Raw genomic sequence first — 19,548 nt, 5'->3', positions numbered from 1 at the left:
GAATTGTCTTCTTGTTATGACCATTACAGAAAAAAATGTCATTTAAACTTTTCCCAGTCTTTGTCACTGTTAATGCATATTTATGCTTGTTCCGAACTAGGGCTTTCTCCATGAGACCTCTATGACTACCTAAACCTTCCAACTTCTGGTGAAATCTGTAAGAGAAATTAATATAATGTCCAAACTCATCAATTATTAGGGTGCAAAGAAATCTACTATAGATGAGACCGCCTTTTCAGCTGCCATCATTGGAGTGATAGCCAAGTGGGCAAGAACCCCCCTGTTACAGGAGAAGCCTGCTCTTCCTCCCCCTTAGAAGGAATGCAAATAGGATTTGCTCGTGTGGTCTGAAGGAACCCTGTCATCAGACAGATAAGACTGGGGTTTACAGTGTGAATTAGTCCCAAGTTGAATAAGCAAGCCTGCATGCTTCAAAGAGACTGTGTTCTGATCTCTCATGCATACGTGTAGTTTCTTCTGAAATTAATAGGAAAGACTGATTTTAGCCTACTCACCAGAAACTCAGGGACAGATTTTTCAGTAGCAACTTGTGCCTGCAATCACTTAGCACACTGAGCTACAAGATTTAAGGAGTAGTGATTGATTTGGGTGTTTGGGTACTTTGAAGTAAAAACAAGAAGGTACTTGCAACATCAGAGCCTAGACCTTTTTGCATATAAAGCCCTGAAAGCCCCTAAACTCAAGAAAATGGAAGCAGAGAGCTGCCTGGAAATCTGCTGTGTGAAGCTGTTTGTTTTTTGACATCGTATTTGGAACATGTGTTTTGTTGTCTTTTTTTCAGATACAGCTCCATTCCCTCCTCCCATTTGTCTGAAAGGTTTTTATTCCTGTAGAATCGGTCCTTTGAAATACCAGTGGAGTGCAACTGATTTCTGGACAGCAAAATTCTGATCCCATACAGAACATCCATTGAATTAGGACTGTTCACAAAAGCAGAAAACATTCTTAGAAAATCTAGGGGTTTAATTCTAACAAGTACAAAAGTGTTTATTTCTGTGTTTTATCTCATATAATGGTCACAGATCACGGTAAACTGCACAGATTGAAAAGAATTAGTCACTTTATTTCAAAATCACAGTTTTAAAGTGTTTACTTTTTGAGTTATGACTAAAGTTCAAAAATGCAGGCTTGGTCTCACCCACCATTGTGTTCCCGTATTTTAATGAGATTATAAAATATACTGTTTTAATCTTCATACAGATTCCTATGTCCAAATATTTCTGTCATCCAGCATTACAAGGCTGACATAAATCTGAAATCTAGACAATATCTAAATAATAATTTGATTGCCTGGAAAGGTGGAGGTAGGAAATGTAATTCTGGCCCCAGTAGAGTTGGAGGACAAAGTACTGCAAGAAGGATGTATCTGTAAGGCGAGTTTCAGAATGGATAATGTATTAAAATACAGAAGGCTTAAGTGCAATAGAGCAAGCACATAGAGACTATTGTTAGAAAATTTTCCTATTAAGCTGTTAGTCAGATTTGCATTATATGAGTGACACTTTAATATCTAAGTGTTGTTTATACATCCCAGTATTATATATTTAGATTCTTTAACTCAGTTGGCTTTCAGCTAATAAACAGATGAAAATGAAAAGCTTTCTTCTCCTATATTTTAACAACAATCTGCTATTCTTGCAAAGAGAAGTTTCCACTGCTGGAAGGCTGAATCACATAAGCTTGAACACTTTCCTTTACCCTCTATCTGCTTGTTTTCTGTAAGCTGGTTTGCAAATGTGTACACTTTCTGCAGTACATAGTAAAAAATAGAGGTAAGTGGTATTAAATAGGCTCTTTATAAGACACATTCACTTGTGCTGTACGTTTGTCGGTATTTAAACATGAACTGTTTCAATTTTCTCTGACTGCAGAGGCAAGTAATAGTAGCCATGAGTCTCGTATTGGTCTAGCTGAGAGTCTGGAATCAGAGAAGAAGACAGTTATACCACTTGTGGTCGTATCAGCCCTGACTTTTATCTGTCTAGTGATTCTTGTGGGTATTCTCATATACTGGAGGTAAGTTGCTTTTTGGTTGTTTGGTTTTTTTCAGTTCTAAAGAGCTCTGATTTGAAAAATGTGATTGACATTGTTGAGCTGGTTTACAGGAAGGAGACTGGATCTTGTCACTCACGGTGTCTTTGTGTTGCCCCCAGTTCTGCAGTGACATGAAGCTGTCAAAATAAGGTGGTTTCTGTCCAAAATGCTCAACTAAAATTCTTTTTGGTTACAGAGGATTGAACCATTGGAAATAGTTTAATTCCATATTGAGGGATTTTAGTAAACAGTTACTTGTGGTTGTTAATGCCTAGAAGCCAAGTGACTTAACAGAGCACTGAAGAACAGGAGGGAGAAGAAAAATGAATAGCATGGTATAGGTTTGTTTCCTATCTTTCTAATTCTTTAACAGTTAAAAAAGGTAGCTGTCAATTCAGGATGAGAATCTGTGGTCCTCAACAGGACTATGTGAATAAGCAATTCATATAGGACTGTAGGAGTGTGTTGTAGCTGACACTGTATGCAAGACAGAACTGGGATAGTTTAATGTTAGTATATTAGTGTGAATGTTTTAAGATCACTTACTGAGTAGCTCTTATGATATTCTGTGATTAAAAAGTTGTTCTTCCTGATTCTGCCTATCTCTGAACCAAAATTTACCCCCAGCTTTTCAAACAATTCAGTGGGTAACTACAGATGCATTTCATGTGCATACACATGCTCAGGTTCCCTCATGGGCCTGTTTCTCTGTGACTTCATAAGTTGATAAGACAGTAAGAAAAAAAAAATGGGCTAAAGAGAAGTGTCAGCTGTAAAAAGTCATGATAATATAATCAGTGAGCGCAAAAGACTGTATCTGTCCTGTGAAATAAAGCACATCAGCTGGCGTGGCACAGATCTCTTCCATACAGCTGAAGTCTCTTCCCTCACAGGGGGAATAACCAGCGTGGCTGCATTCACATCACCTCCTGGGGACGGTCTCTGCCCTGTGCTGACACCAGACTGCGTTGAGCATTGTGTGAAATAATGCAAGGTGGCCTGAGCTAAAAGCATGCCAGGAATCTCGTTAGCCATGTGACAGTATGTGGCAGTGCTCAAGCCTTTGGCTCTGTTTCGTTGGTTCTAGATAAAGCCAGAGAGTCTTCCTAGGGACAGGTCTGCTTAGGCTTTCGTAGAGCTTTCAGAATCCATGCACAGCCCTAACGCTTTCTCAAGGGTGCAGATTGCCAGCGAGGAAACGCAGTGGTCCGGAAGGGGGAAGTAAATTGCAAAAACTTCCTGCCATGGTGATTTTTGTTGTTTGGTGATTGCCAGGAACCTGATCCTGTTACTGCTTCTGTAGTGCTACCACATAAACTACCAGCAAGAAACAGAACCTTCCTCTTCCAGGAGCTGTACAAACAAGAGGGGAAGGCAGGCCCAAACACCTCACAGATGCTTCCAGAGCTTGGGCTTTTTTGTTAGTTTTGTGGGGTTTTGTGGGGGTTTTTTGTTTGTTGGTTTGGTTTGGGTGTTTTGTTTTGTTTTGTTTTTATTTCTCCTACTCAATCTTGCTTAATCTAAAATGCGTAAAGGTGATTAAGAACCAGGAGCTTGACCCCAAACTGCCCTTTCCAAGCTACCGACTACTGTGTTCTTTGGGCTATGGTGTCAGGGTTGGGCTTACTGATTTTTCTTCTAGTCTCTTGACACTGGTTTGCCCTCGGCTCAGCGGGGTACATCCCACATGGGGACAGAATACAGCCCGTCCCTGAATGCACTAGGCTTAAGGAATTGAGTTCAATCTTCCTTTGTTCCAGGCAAGATTTCTTCTACTTTCTAAACAAGTAGTTAATTGCCATAAGAACTCCACAACTCATTTCCTGGTTTATGTCTAGTTGGATAATTACACTGTCCATCACAGGATTTCCAGTCAACCACTTCCACATTGAGAACCTCTTCCTGTCTCTCAAGTTACACAACATGAACGTTCATATTCATCTTCCAAAGGGTTTCATCCCCAATACTGAATAGTATTTGAAATCTCTTTTATTTGCCAAAGAACACCATCCATTTTAAAACCCAGATTGTACAGTGCAGTTCTAGTAATCCTACACATTACAAGCTTGTTTTTGCCGAATAACATTGTGTTCATTTCGTATCCTTTCTCTGGGAATGAACAATTCTGTAACATAGGTCTTTCAAAATAAAACAAAAATCCCATTAGCAGTAATATCTTCTTGAACTTGAATTTAATCTTTCCTATATTTCTTGTGTACTACAAAATAAAATATGGAGATCTTTTTTTGTTAATCCTCAAGAAAATTTCCTTGGCATTATGATAACACCAGTAACGTTTCTTATTTCAGAGGAATTAAACATAAACAGTATGTACTGTAGGTAGGACTTTGTGGCCATCTTTCAAAGGTGCCAAAACCCTCACCTCTTCTTAAAGCCTGGGAAAAATCAGAACATTAACTTTATTGCTATGCAGTTTATATTAAGCCTAGAAAATATTAGTATAAAGACTGTAAGCATTTTAAGGTTAGATTTTTTTTAAAAATAATTTTTAATAATTGATGTAAACTGTCAATGTTTCTTTTTATAATGTTTTGGTTTGTTTTTATCTGGGCCAATTATTTTCACTTATTAAAGCTCATGAATCATTTAGGTTTGCAAGAAGTTATTCTATATTCTTTTGGCAACAATACTCGAAAATTGCATTGGTATGTCCTAGTGGGGTATTTGAGTGAATAGTGCTTTAAGCTGTTTCCACCATTAGCTCCTAATTTGAATATGCAAAAGGTGAGTTATTTGGTTTAAGAACCAAATAACTACCAAGAGCGACAAGTTCCAGTTTCTCAAGGTTAAAAAAAGGCAAAATTATTTTGTTCTTCACTTGAATGACTTGTATCAGAAAAATAATTCCGTACCATCTGTTGTTTGGGTTTTGGGGTTGGTTTTTTTTTTTTTTAAACATGAAATTGTTAATCATCACTTGAGGAAATTCCCCAGTCTCTCCACTATCTCATTAGGCACCATTTCAATCTTTCTGTGATAAAATATTCATTTATCTGACAGGGATGAAAACTTTTAATGGCAGTATTATCTAAAGATTGTCTAATTGCTGGTAGGAAAATACACAATTTTGAACTACTCTAGTTCTGTGTATCAAATCTTTTGTAATTCAAGCAATTTTCAAGCAATGTCATTTTCCTTTCATTTCTTGAGCATGATTAAGATTACAGTGGAATAAACAAGGAGATTCTTTTGCCTGTTTGATGGCCTTGTCATCTGCATAGGGTTTTTTTCAGGTTTAGAGGGAATTTTCTATCCAAATCTAGAGGCTGTCTGTCTCTCTCTGTGTCCATCTATTTGACTGAGTCCTTGCAGCAGAGATGCAGCAGGGATATTTGAATCTCCTTGCTCCGTTCTTTTCCTTTCTGAATGGCTTCATCATTCCCATTTTGCTGAATTAACCTTATCTGTTAAGGTCACTGAAATAAAAAGTTTCTCTGTGCTGACATATAATATACTGGAAATTGCTTCTGCATGTGTGTGCTCTTCTGGAACAGTTCATAGAAGTGATAAATGAAAACAAACCTGCTGAAATGATGTATAGGAAGAAATGTCAGGCTATTTGTGCGGATCAATTTTTATAATGGTTATCAGAAGAGCTTGGAAAACAGTAAAATGGTAACAGTTGTCAGTGGGAGTTGCACCATTCAAGATTCTTCTTCAAAAAATATATGTGAATCTCAGTAAGAGACTAGCTCTAATAATGTGAACAGTAAACCGCTGATGCAGTTCCAGCTACATTTCTATCTACAGACGTTCTGAATATCAGCTGGCTGTCATGAGGCCTCCTAGACGTTACATGACAGAAATGCTTCAGAAATGACCAACCCAATGACAGACAACACCCTGAATAGTCGTTTAAATCTTCACTTTCCTGTACCACCCTATATCTTCAAAACACAGCTGTCAGAGAACATTATTCTCTTATCCACTGTTTGATCTGGTGGCTTGAGTCCTGTGCTAGGTTTGTGGGAAGAGAGTGGAGAACCCCTTCTAAGGACAGTTAAACTCGCACATGCAGGGACACACTCCCAACAGATTTAAACTTACAAAGGCCACACTCACCCATCCATGAAGGAAAAACTTCTCGACTATGGGACTTCAATTTTAAACAAAAGAGTTAATAAAATCCAAAAAGTTAAAATTTCAGCTGATGAGTACTTAAAAATTAATTGGAACCATTTAAAAATGGAATAATTTGACTCACTAGATCTGTTGAGGATCCATTTAAAGGTCCTTGGAGCCATCAGATTGTTAAATGAATAGAACAATTTGAAAATAAGTTCTAATAAGAGTTTGGCAATACCTATTGGGAGACACCTTGTGAGCACAGAAGACCCTGCAATTCTCAAAGAAAGAAATAATTGTGCCTCTAAGGCTGTTCTGGACGCACAGTGGATATGCAAACCCATCCTGTCACAGATGCCTCTGATTCCTGAGGTTCAGCTCCCTTCTTGGCCGACACGAGCGCTGACCTCTCTGCACACACGCGCACACTGGCGCACACACAGCTCCGCGCCGTGTCACCTGCCTCGGTGACAGTCCCAGTCAAGCTGTAAGCAGTCCCTGGCCCAGCAGGGGCATCTCCTCAGCCAAGGTCCAGGGGCCCACGGGCCAGGAAGACGATGTCCTCTGCAGTCTGAGCCGCAGCCTTGTCCTAGGTTGTTCACATGCAAGTGTTCATTCACATCTAGCGTCCCTCCAAAGAGCTGCTGCTTGCTGCTGCACGGCTTCCCCTACAGACACAGACACTAATTAATTCAATGGCTTAGCACTGTCTCCATATATAAAGTGTGTGTGTGAAGAACTGCAGTGTCTAAATTACAAATTACAGTTTTAGGTTGAAGATCTAAATGCTGCGATGAAAGGTGTAAATTAAATAATCAGGTTAACATTGAGCGATGAGACCTTTGTCTGGAAGTTTGAAATAGTCATCACTTTTTTCATTAACAACAAGTGATAATTAAGAAGACATGGTTATTAACATTAGGTTTAGTCATGAAGGCTTTCACTGCTGATACAGAAGCAGATGGAGTGCCTATTTATGAGTCTTATTACAGGTTAAGTCAACTGCTATGAATTTGTCTCCCAAATGTGCTAAGGGTGTAATTTATTTTCAGCCACAATTAACTTGTTAAAGATTAAAGATACAGTAGCTCAGTGAGGGACAGTGAATGTATGGCATATTACGAGGACATTTTAAGTACTGCTTTAGATGTGAAAGCCATTATGCTAATTAAATTCTTTTTAGCTCAATCTTTTCTCAAGTAAGGAGGTGACAAAACTGTGTAATGTTAGTCCCTAAACTTTACGTGTGATCATTGTTCATAAGCAGCAGGCATCAGGGGGAGGACATATTTTGCTTTTAAAGGTTTAATGTCGGGCTAGTTGGCAGGTTTGGTTGGCACTGTTTTTCATAAACATAATGCATCAATACTCTTTGTACCCAGCAGGCAGGGCCAGACTTCACAGAAGTGTTTAGTGATTTGAGGCACTTTGATACTTGCCTGCCTCTCACAGACGTTTCACACACAGTCCTGAGACTCTCGAGTATTATACTCGCACTGAGACAGCCTCTCTCACCTCGGCAGCTGCTAACTCTATGGAGTGCTAATGTCAGAGCCTCTTTAAAAATTAGGAATATGTTCCCAGGCACATCCTGAATGTCTTCTTGGTCTGCATCCAAAATTGCAGTTTCTAAGTAAAACCAAGTACATAATGGATAGTCTTATTCCAAACATGTCATGCAAAGCCCAGTCTCCTCTATGACCATCACAAATTTACTTTTAGAGTATTCTAGCTGGAATCCAAATGTATTTGTCATGTGAATCACCAGAACTATTTTGCATGCCACAATTTTCCCTTTGATGTAGCTGCCCAGTTTTTCTTGTACTTTAAGAGGATCTGCATTGTACAAAGAAAGAAAATTCCCAACACATTCCAAGAGTATGGGCATGTTTCCCAAAGGCTTAGTTCAAATAAGCTTACCAAAGTCTTTATGATATATATTAATGGTTCTGGAAAGAATAACAACATCCGCGTATTCCCTACCTATTCCTCAAAGTAGCTTCAAAATTTCTTTTTGGTTATAACTATTATATGAGGGTTTTCATCAGTGCAGTGATACAGGAACAGTGCAGAACGTAAAATAACAGTGATTACACAAAATAGCAAACAATTGTACAATAGCTTCAGCCAACAGCTTTGAAGAAGCAGAATCTTGTAAATATAAAATTAGATTAACATTTTCCTGATGCATATATTTCTTTTTAAGTTTAATGGCTAGTGAATAATAATACAAATAGATTAAGTGACCCAGAGTAAAGATTGTTATTAGCATGTCTAATCATATGGAGATTTTTTAATTAAAGAGGCTTTGCAATGCTTACAGCAGCAGTTGGTTATTTAGTCCCTTGAATAGCTTGGACTCTTAGCAGATGCTATTCTTATTATCTTCACATCTGGATTCCAGCATAGATACAAATAACTTTGAGGGTCATAGTTAAGGTTGATTCAATTTGTATTCATCCTTCAATGTTTTTGCAACAAAGCTAGCATCTCCTGGAGTTATAAATTCCCGTTTCTGTCTGTCAGCTTCAGGAAGTCCTTGGTTAAGGTGCCCCTCAGTGTTGCGATTACATTATGAGAAAATGCTTTAGCTCCAGTTATAGCAATTCCGGAGCCACCGTTTCGTGTGTTACAGGGCATGTTGTCTTTTATTGCATTTCTATGTCTGCAGTAGCATCGATTGATGAATTAGCAGAGCTGATCTCATACGTTGCTCCATCTTCATGCTAGCATAGTCGCGTGAAAGGGAACAGTAATTATGTGTGTGAATTTGGATAAGCAAGGAAGACAATGGCATTTTTTATACTTGGAGTTGTGCGGCATCTCCAGTAGCTCCTGATGCAGAGTTCCTCTTTCAGCTTTCGCTATGTCTGATGTGTGCTCTGTCTTCTGCCTCTGGTATAGGTAAAGATGCATGAATCTGTATAATGCTGAGTTAAAGTAGTGTCTTCAGGTTATATGCATAATTTGGTGGTGTATTGGGGGAATATTTATAGCAGTATTATAGCAGTAGTGTGTGACACTCCATGAAAAACTGGTGTTCAAAACTGTGATTTTCTTTCTTACTCAATAATGCCAGAATTCCAAAAGATCTCAGGTAATGTTTTATTTTTGCAATATTTATTTACGTTTCTTCCTCTCTAGGAAATGTTTCCAGACTGCTCACTTCTATTTAGAAGATAATACATCACCTCGAGTGATTTCTGCTCCCCCAGCTCCAGTCTTCCCAGTCTCAGGTATTTTTTTGTCAACCGTTCTGTGGATTGGTGTTAGCTGTTGGAAGAACCTGCCTTGTATTTGTCCATATTAATTCTTCACATACTGTAATGTCTGTAAACCAGATTTGTTCCCCCTTGTACTAATAAACACAAGTGCACTTGATGGAGGCAGAGACTAGTGTTACTAATATTCTCTCCTGTAGGTAACACAGAAGAGAAATATCCTCACCTTACAGAGTTGTCTCAAAGATGCCCTGTGCCTTTTAGCCATTTGAGGTGTAGCCTCACTAGAAAAGTCTTCTGGTGTAGAAACTTGAGCTACACTAAATAGCTCTGGTTCATTGTCACAAAGTAGAGGATTACACAAGCAACACAGTCTGCTGTATTTCTTCCTTTAATTGAATTTGTCGCATTTTATAGAACATGACCTATTTACCAGCAGGACCAATATGTGCCTCGTCTATGCGTTTCATTTGCAATTACAATGTTTTCTTTAACTGATAGATTTTACTAGCACGTTTACTACTAGTAAGGTTCTCTGTGAGTCTCTCGTGAAAATGATACACAAGTGCAGAATATTATTAGCATCTTCTGGTTCCATATCGACCACAGTTATTTGGAGAAACTTACTTTTCTTTCCTCCTCAGAGTATCGGAGGAGCACATGCAGCCCTCCCAGCTTCTTCAATCTGAGTAGAACGAAAAGTACCTTAAATAGATTAATTCTGCAGCAGATCCTGAACCACATTTTCACACATGAGAGAAGGATATCTTGTTCCACAAGTAATGCTTTTGCAAACTGTACAAAAGGGGATGGTTTCCCTTGGAATGACTAAGGGAAACAGAATCAGCCCTTGTGTAGGTAGCTGGTAAAGACAATTAATTAAATAAATCCAGAACATTAGGCTTCTGTTGTAACTGAATCGTAGGGATCTTTAGATGCCTCTTGTATTGATTGCTATTGTTAGGGGATGCATAACCTTCTTCTAAATGGTTAATAGGCAGGGATGTAGCTCGATTTCAGAAAACGTGATTATATATGAATGTGAAGTGGAAATCATTATAGGAAATCTCTGCTCTCACTATCATTAACTATATTGGAGTACAGCTGTATAATTTTCTTGCATTTTTTCCTGACCAGCTCACCTCAGGGAGATAATGTTTTCCATTGCCATAAGACAGAATTGCACTTACAGTTATTCTGAGTGCTTAAAATAAGATGCTGGAGGTTTTCCTTCCAAAATATTAACTTAAAGAGAAAAGTGTTTCTAAGTGACTGAAAGATACATAAAATATTTCATGGAAAAAGTTGAAAGCACTGAGGAAATATTTTTGTTTTATTTTGTGTGGAACAGATGTAAAGTGAGCAGGTTTTGTGTTTTCTCTTGGACAAGTGTTTCACCAGTGTAATTTTACAACAATTGAGACTAACCATAGTATAATACTGGCAAAGAGTGTAGAGTAGGATGAGCCTTTTGTAACTGCTAAGTTTAATTTTTTATTATGACTAAAAGCGCACTCCACAGATCTCATTATATATTAAGTTTTCCTTTTGTGGGGTTTCATTGGCAGAGATAGGAGAATTTCAGTTATTCACAGAAAATGCCCTGGCACTTCACAGTGTAATTCAAAGACACATTTAGAACAAATAATGAATTACAGGGCAATATTAGGACCCAATATCAACCTTTAAGTAGTTTCAAGTGATACCTGCCATTCAGATATAAAATGTATTCCTGGAGTCAGAAGTGATTGAATTGGAAGATTAGCACCGGCAAGGAAAAAAAACAGTAACACCACCAAACCTGAGATCTCTGTGTCCCTTACTGTCCTCGCCCTTAGGGTCGTCTACCTTCCCTTCTGGTTTCATGTTTGCATATCATTCGAATAAACACTTTATGCCAGGTTTCATCTATGAAGCATGTTACACATTTGTTCAGCTTCTCCTAGGCTTGACTAGATAAATTCACTTTTTGTATTCAGATCTGTTCATGTAAGTGGAAGACCAGATGGATTCCAATACAAATCAACAAATTCTTTGTAACTAAAAGCTGAATTTGTTAGATGGCCTAAATGCTGAACATCTGTCCTTATTCAATGTTTTTGATATTTCTTTCTCATATGGAACAGTGATGAAATTACAAATTGTGAAATAAACATATTTTTAATCCATGAAAGGCTTTGGGGAAAAAAAAAAAAAGTAGTATTCTTCAGAATGAAAAGTAGCTGAAATAATATCATCCTTTAACAGGTAATTAATTAACAGAACAGATGACTTTGTTTACATAGCGTATTTGCAGAAAAGAGCAGATTAAAAGTCCCAAAGGTTTTTGACATGATCTCTAATGCGTGTTCTATACAAGAGTCGTTTTCTGTATTTGTGTAAAGTAAAACTGAAATGTGTATGTGAATGTATAAACATCAGACGAAAATTCAGACTCAGTATCAGGACCCAGAAGTTGCATTTATTGGTTAAGAATATAGTTGTTGTCTTTGTGAGTATCCAGAAAGTCTTAAATTTGGATCTTTCACTTAAAACCTGATGTGAAAATTTGCAGTCAGTACTCCCAGGATCAGAGATAAGATCATTTATCAACAGGTAATCAGAGTCAAGGGGAGAATGGGGGAAAAATCTCTACTGAAATACTCATGCAGTTAAAGATGAAAATTAGTTGTTGTTTCCTTGGGATGCCAATGCAAACGTGCAACACGTGAATTGAAATTATGCTACTGGTATAATGGTACATCCATATAGTAGGCTCAGGACTATGTAGCCAGTCCATGTACTGTATTAGAGTCCCAATGCAACACGAATCAGCCTAAAGCACCCAGACTCCTCTGCCTGATCATCCTTTCTTTACCAATGTCATTCAGAGCTCTGCTCCTACCTCTCCCATTGAACATCGTGTAGTAAACTCCCAATCCTCCCATTTCCCCTTGACTTCACAGGTAGTTCTGAGTGCTCTTCAACTTACAGACAAGCTCAGCATCTTGCAGAGTCAGCACCTTGATTTTGAGGGTTTAAAGACAGAGCAAGACCTAGGAAGGCATTTTCTATATCTTCTTTGCAAATGGTCATTTAGAAATGTATAAGTGTTAGAGAATGATTTTGGAAATGTTAATGATGTTAAAGAGTGCTTATATTTTGTGGGAGCTGTATGCCCAAAGTTCATGCCAAAAATTCTATTTCAGAATGTTGTGTGGATTGCCTACGTATAAACTTCTTTATATGTCACTCGCTTTTTATTCTTCATAAATATGTTTTTTGTCTTTTCCCATCCCTAAGATGATGTTGGAGCAATTCCAATAAAGCATTTTCCAAAACATGTTGCAGATTTACATGCAAGTAATGGTTTTTCTGAAGAATTTGAGGTATGGCTCTATGATGTCATCTTTCTTCTTAGCACATACAAATAATTTTAAGTTCAAATGCCTGGAAACAGCGAACTGGGTATTACATTCTGGCTTGGGGACCAATTTCATAAATGCATGTAAATACAAGTACTGTGAGCCCAGTAAGGACTGTTTATGCATAAGGACTAGGGAGATGTGTAAAAGCTAATAGGACTGGCACGCAAATGGCAACATTTATCACTGTGATAAAATACTAAATGATTGTGTGAATAAACTATGCAAAGATAATGCAATCTGTATGGTTAATCAGATACAGTTTTAGATCTAAAGGGTTTCCAACACTAATGCCAATTGAATTTGCAGAAGCCACCCACATTTGTTTGCTCCATTTACAGAGAAAAAAATATGGAAGTAATAATGAGTACACTTGGCAAGACTTCTGATTAACAGGGGAGCTAATCTAGTCTTCATAAGTAGTTGTCAAAGCTTTACAGTTCCTGTCTTAAAATATATGGTTCACATGAAGTATTTCGGAACTTCAAAGCATATGCTTTCATCATATAATGTTACTATCAGCATATGTAACTAGTGAACTTAATTGTTTTTCACATTCATATGCATTACAAGCAATTTAAGGAGTGATATGTTCTAACTTAAGTCACATAAAATAAACATCATAAACTCAAATTATCTAATTAAAGCTATGCTTTTAAGATTCTTGACAAGGATTTCTAACAAAATCAGTCAGTTGAGATGGAAGCAAGTTTTAAAATTGATCTCTATTAATTTAAAATATGATGGCAATATTCCTAGTGCAAAAACAATACTGAAAGTGAAGAAATTCATGGTTTTGCATCTTCGGGGTTTAGCTTTTGGTTCCCCAGCCAGGGTATTATGATCTAATGGACAAAAAATTCCATGCCATTCACCTAACCTTCTTCAGCAGCATTTCTTCTCCAATTAATTTAAAGTTCAAACATCTCTCTGATTGTGGGACGAACTTGTAAATACTTGTGAATGTCCAGTACCTGTTCACATGTTACTCGTGTGTGTACACACTGCCAGGACTGGGCTCCAGCTGGGCTGGCAGTTAATAAGAGCAAACATTGAAGGACTGTGTGTAAATACAACAGTTACAAAGTTCTTTCACCATTAGAGGGGACAGCAATACACAAGTCAAATTGTTCAGCCTGAATTGTTCTTCTCCTAAATTGCAGCAGTGATGCAAACACCAGATATGCTGCATCTCACTGAGCTACACCCACACCATCTCAACTATTTCACGCTTGTTTTAACTATTACAAAAAACTCAATCTCCTTATCATGTCTTGGAGATCCCTTTTGGCTTTACAGACTACCCCCAATTAGCGTCCTGATCTTTTCTTTACCAATAAAGAACTTAGAAGAAATGGAAAAATTGAATAGTCATTGTCTCTGCAGAGTCAACTTACATTTGGGGAGGAGAGTACATGGGTATTCAGGTTTTTATTTATATTACTTTAAAACTACTCGTATTTAAAATGTAATTTTCAGACTGGTAACCACTTTTCGTATATATATTTAAATAGCTGAAGGTGAAGGTGATTAATATTAAAATAAATCCTAAAAGTGTTGGAAAACATTATAGTATTTTTAGTCATGACAACGTATTTCCTACTTAACAATGAGGACCTTATAAGTGTTTCCTGTCAGTTAAAGAGTTAAAGTAATCAATACTATTTAAAAAAAAAAAAAAAAAGTGAGTTTTATAGACTTTATGCCTGCCTTCTCAGGCCTGTCTCTGTCTTTTTTTGTAAAAATGTCGGGTTCATTGAGAAACTGGTGGCAGACTGAGAGTTGTCACGCTGTCCTTTGCCAGAGTGCCCTGAGATCAGCAACACACCGTCCTGCTCCAGGGGAGGTTTTACAGCTGGATGCAAAGACAGCAAAGCCATTCCCCAGAGAAACTACTGCAGTTATAAGGACCAGTAACACATCCAATGAACAGTTAAATATATAGATAATCTGTCTGAAGTCAGCGATGTTGCTCATATGTATAAGCTTTCACCAGCCTAAGGTCTAACATTAAAGCTAATGATATGAAAACAGATGCTGGTATTCTAACAGGAAAATTGCCTCTTGTTTCCTTTAAGAGTTATGTCAGCTTTGTTGTTATTATGGAGATATATATTGCATGACCATAACTGTTTTCCATATAGTAATTGTAATTTATATAAACACTTTTATCCATTTGTTCTGTGCTGTGGAATTTGATTTTTTTTACTTTTTTTGCATTCATTCCCTCATTAGACACTGAAAGAGTTTTATCAGGTAAGGAATTATTTCACTGCATTTTTTTTAGCAATGAAGTAGTTGTAAAATATCATTGATAAATGGGTATAAGGCTGTGGTTCTTTTTGTGCTGACTTACTGTATTTTAAGACATTTTATGTGTCTTAGTACTAACTAAAGTATGACATACTTTTTTTTTTTCTTCTTTTTTTAGGAAATCCAGAGCTGTACTGTAGATCTAGGTATTACATCAGACAGCTCTAATCATCCTGACAACAAGAATAAGAATCGATACATAAACATTGTTGCTTGTAAGTAAATGCATCACTTGGTGTTTTGTTTCAGAGATATTTATAGGCAAATATAGATTTATATGTTATTAGAGGAAAAAAAAATACCTCTACACTGACAGCTCTGGGTACTGTTCAGCAAAGTGCCTGGAGAGGAGCAGCATGATATTTCACATCTCTTCAAGTCAGTCCTCTGGCATTTTGCTGCTTTGATGAGCATGTGTTAGCAAGACGTATTTGTCTTTTCTGTGATGACCCAAAGGGAGGTGGGAGATTTCATTATAATTCCATTATAAAGCCAAAGAAGCGGTGTTTTGATTGCCAAAATAATCATTTTTGATCTGGAATAATGATGATTTATCTTCTCTAGGAGCTTCACAATTCCTGGATATATTTGCTGTCATATATAAATATGAATGTACTGGTTTTACGGGGTATTGTGCCCTGCCACAAGGTCAGCTTCATTAGCCAGGACACGTTTTCCCATTGTGTTGCCCTTCTTCACTATCCCAGATTTTTCTTTTCTAAAACACATCTACTGAGTTTTGTTAAGCTCCCTTTGAAGCTGTTGCCTCTGGGCTCTTGATCATTTTGGTGGCTTAATATATTTTTCTTAACTCTCTATAGTATTTCAACTTTGTCCTGGTAACAAGAAGCTCTAAATTAAATATATGTTCAGCATTCAACATCACTAAAGCTTAACAGAAAAAGATACAGAATCAGCCCACCTGGCGGAAGACAGTGTAAACCAGCAGTAAGAAATCCCATTCCAACTGGTTGAACATACTGCTAGAGGGAAGGAAAGTCAGGGATTTTCCTTTGCCACTCTGTGTTTGCACCTGATGGTACAAAAGATGACAACTCAGGGGCTTTGTTATCAAAGGGCAATGCACAAGCAGCGTAGGGCACCTCAAGTAGCAAGAATTGCCCTGTGGAGCTGAATCAAGTCTCTAGTCCCTATAATCCCTGCAGGCTACAGAAAGCATCAGCTCACCCTGCGACAGCTGCCGCTGAAGCTCCTCAGCTGCCCCGCTTCTCCAAGATCCCATTGCTCTCCAGGCGCCAGGCTCTGCGTTCTGTAACTCGGGATGACTGTGCCCAAGCACTGGTGCCTGCTGGTGTTGGGAACATCCCAGGACAGCCAGGACACCACGCAGCCACGGCGGTCCCCGGCTGTAGGGGAATATGTCCCAGTGCCTAAAATGACCCCAGGTGCTTCTGTGCAGGCAGCTAAATTCTGAATCTTTGAATCCTTGGATTCATTAGTTTATTTTTCGGGAAACTAGGATTTTGAATCCGATTCATTCCTTTAGCACAGGATGTTTGCATATGGGATTGTCACTGTATTAGTCTTATGTATAGTAAAAATTCATTTCAGTATTTTTAGAAAAGATTTCTTATAGGAAGAATATAATTATTGCAGAAAACTATGCTTATTATCTCCCTTGTTTTACTACAGATGATCATACTAGGGTTAAATTAGCACAGCTTGCAGAAAAGGATGGAAAACTGACTGATTACATTAATGCCAACTACGTTGATGTAAGTGTCTTTTTCTACCTGCCAACCTATTCATCTGTCAGCCTTTTCTGTAAATACTGATGTATGAAGGCAAATAGACTTAATTAAAAAAAAAAGCACAATTTTACATATTTTATTAAAAAAAACTTTAATCATCTAAATTAAGCCTGCAAAGTTAAAGCACAGGTAAAACTCCAGTTCTTTCTTGAATCCATCTTATTATTGTAGCAGTTGCAGCTTAGTGAAGAGCTTTATGAAACAAAAAATGCTCTATCACTTCTGATTCATTTCAGAAGCATTTAGCTTCTGAATGTTTGTTCTTTTATTCATTTTGGTAAGTGGTTAATTCTTCTGTCTGAGATAATCTCATGAGAGAAAGATGCCATTTGTCTGAGAGCCTCACCGAGGTACCATTTATTCAGTTATCGTCAGCAATTTATATGCGAATGATCTTGATTCATTTTTTAAACCACTATCATAACAGATGTCTCATAATTACCATCATGTCAACATTCTGCTGGAACACAGGCACTTGAACGTATATCGTATTTGTTGGAATTATAAACTGACATAACAGTTGCATTCATATGTCGTCTGGTGCTACGGTGTTTCTGCAATTTGGATAGTTATAAATTTGAAAGTACTTAAAAGCTTTTGAGATTCTTTAAAAATAGATACGTAAAATGTCATGTACTCCTCCCAACCTCCTTTTGCTCACAGACTGTGGTTTGACAAGTGTCATTTGTTGTATTTCAATTTAGGGATACAACAAGCCAAAAGCCTACATTGCAGCTCAAGGGCCCCTAAAATCGACAGCAGAAGATTTCTGGAGAATGATATGGGAACATAACGTAGAAGTTATTGTGATGATAACTAATCTCGTTGAGAAAGGAAGGGTATGAGTACCTTTGTGTGTTATTTATTTCTCTAATGTTGATAGATCTACCTCTAGCAGACTCCTTTCTCCCCCTTTTAAAAATCTGGTTTAGGCATTTATCAAGCAAAAAGCAACAGTTTGTAGTAGCTGCTTGTTCTAGGATTGGCTATAGAAGTCTCAAGATGAGGATTTGTAGTACAAAACTAAAGAAAACATTTAAACTCCCTTGTCAACAACTGAAGTCTTGAAAATAACGTGGTGTAACTACAGAAGATTGTCTTATACTGAAAAAAAGACTTCTTGTATATATTTAGGTGTGACCAGACTGCAGAACTTGTACCACGTTCCACTAGCAGTCTGCTTTCCGTCATTCTCTTTCTTAGCGACACCTTAGACCCTGGAAAGGAGAAGGCCATAATTCAGGTGAATTTTTCTGGATACACTGGCTGCTCCCTGTTAACACCCCGTGGGACCCATGGAACCTTTCCTGCCACATGACTAGATACATGTTTTCCCAGCGAGACAAAGTGGGGTTAAACCCCATTACAGCATACGCATTTCTCTGGCTGTGCAATAGGAGTGTACATGGACCCTGGGGTCACAGGGGACATTGCATCACACTTGCCCCATACTGGCAGCAGTGCCTAAACTGCATGTAAGTCTTGTCATATGAGCTATTAAGCATCTATCAGATGATACAGACACAGCAAACGCAGGTGAGGGCTGCACTGGGAGCACCACATCATTTATAATATCATGCTGTAAACGTGTACTCTTCTAGTACTCCTAGAGAAGGCTGTATGGCTGCCCAACCAAAAGGCTGGACATCACAGCTCCCTACTGTATATTCTGGCCATACACAAGATCACTTGCTGATCAGGTATAAATATACCCTCCCCATGCTATGAACCAATCAAAACCCACATATGACTCCACTGACTTGAATGTGTTCCTGTTTTTCCTGTAGATTATCTGTTATTTTCTTTAGAGTGCCTATAGAATGGCAAGTTCCACAATTTTAAAGCCCTTTAACTCTGATAACATGATTTAAACCTCTCTTTTTTTGGAGTATTCCAGATAAAGAGTGTCTGCACAGCCATCTCTCTTTACAGCATAAAATACACATTATTTGTTCTCTTGTGCTGAAGATCATGTCTATTATAAACTGGGTATATTGAGAGTCTCTGTATGTTTTTGTCATTGATTTTGATCTTTAATTTGAACATTTCACCTTGCTAGTTTGACATTTTGTTTTTTATTTCTCTTTTTCTCTATTTTTCGTTTTTTTTCTAACAGAGAAAATGTGACCAGTACTGGCCCGCTGAAGGTAGTGAAGAATATGGGAACTTCTTAGTTACTCAGAAGAGTGTTCATGTACTTGCCTATTACACTGTGAGGAATTTTACTCTTAGAAACACCAAGATCAAAAAGGTTTGTGGCATCCTGGAAACATAGTTGGGCAAAAGGGAGGGTTAAACATTGCTCAGAATACTTTTTAAGGCAGTTGGCAGCTCTTTTCTGTTGTATACATGAAGCTGAATCCTGTAGGTCTCAGCCAGCCATGATGCCTGTCAACTTCAGTTGATCTGACCAGGTCAACAAACTGAGAGGACACTGGCTTGTTGTCCTGGTGGGATGTAGGACCATTAGGGAGAAAGCAGTGATCACATTGGAGAACTGCTGTGGACTTTGCCTGCCTGGTGAGCAGGAGGGTACATTTTCAGAAAGAGAGCAGCCAGTAGAAAATGGGGTATGAATTAAATTATCCACCTCAGCTGTCCATTTTCCTTTTTAAGGATAGGTGAATCCACACCTTGTTTTACTGTAATCAGAACCAGCATGCTCTCAGCTCAGCAGCCTGACATTGGCTATTTTGA

General features: G+C 38.0%; 1 protein-coding gene across 1 annotated transcript in view; it reads left to right on the top strand.

Moving 5' to 3' along the window:
- Positions 1-19,548, top strand: part of PTPRZ1 (protein tyrosine phosphatase receptor type Z1) — a 139,437-nt gene that overhangs the window by 106,936 nt on the left and 12,953 nt on the right. Inside the window, exons 13-20 of the mRNA XM_065628937.1 lie at positions 1,893-2,037; positions 9,286-9,377; positions 12,645-12,730; positions 15,002-15,022; positions 15,198-15,294; positions 16,733-16,815; positions 17,556-17,690; positions 18,968-19,102. Coding sequence (XP_065485009.1) covers positions 1,893-2,037; positions 9,286-9,377; positions 12,645-12,730; positions 15,002-15,022; positions 15,198-15,294; positions 16,733-16,815; positions 17,556-17,690; positions 18,968-19,102 — 794 coding nt within the window. The remainder of the gene's footprint in view (positions 1-1,892; positions 2,038-9,285; positions 9,378-12,644; positions 12,731-15,001; positions 15,023-15,197; positions 15,295-16,732; positions 16,816-17,555; positions 17,691-18,967; positions 19,103-19,548) is intronic.

This window comes from Caloenas nicobarica, chromosome 1 (assembly GCF_036013445.1).
Source record: "Caloenas nicobarica isolate bCalNic1 chromosome 1, bCalNic1.hap1, whole genome shotgun sequence".
In the NCBI taxonomy this organism is placed as follows: Eukaryota; Metazoa; Chordata; class Aves; order Columbiformes; family Columbidae; genus Caloenas; species Caloenas nicobarica.
This window is presented reverse-complemented; position numbering and strand designations above follow the sequence as displayed.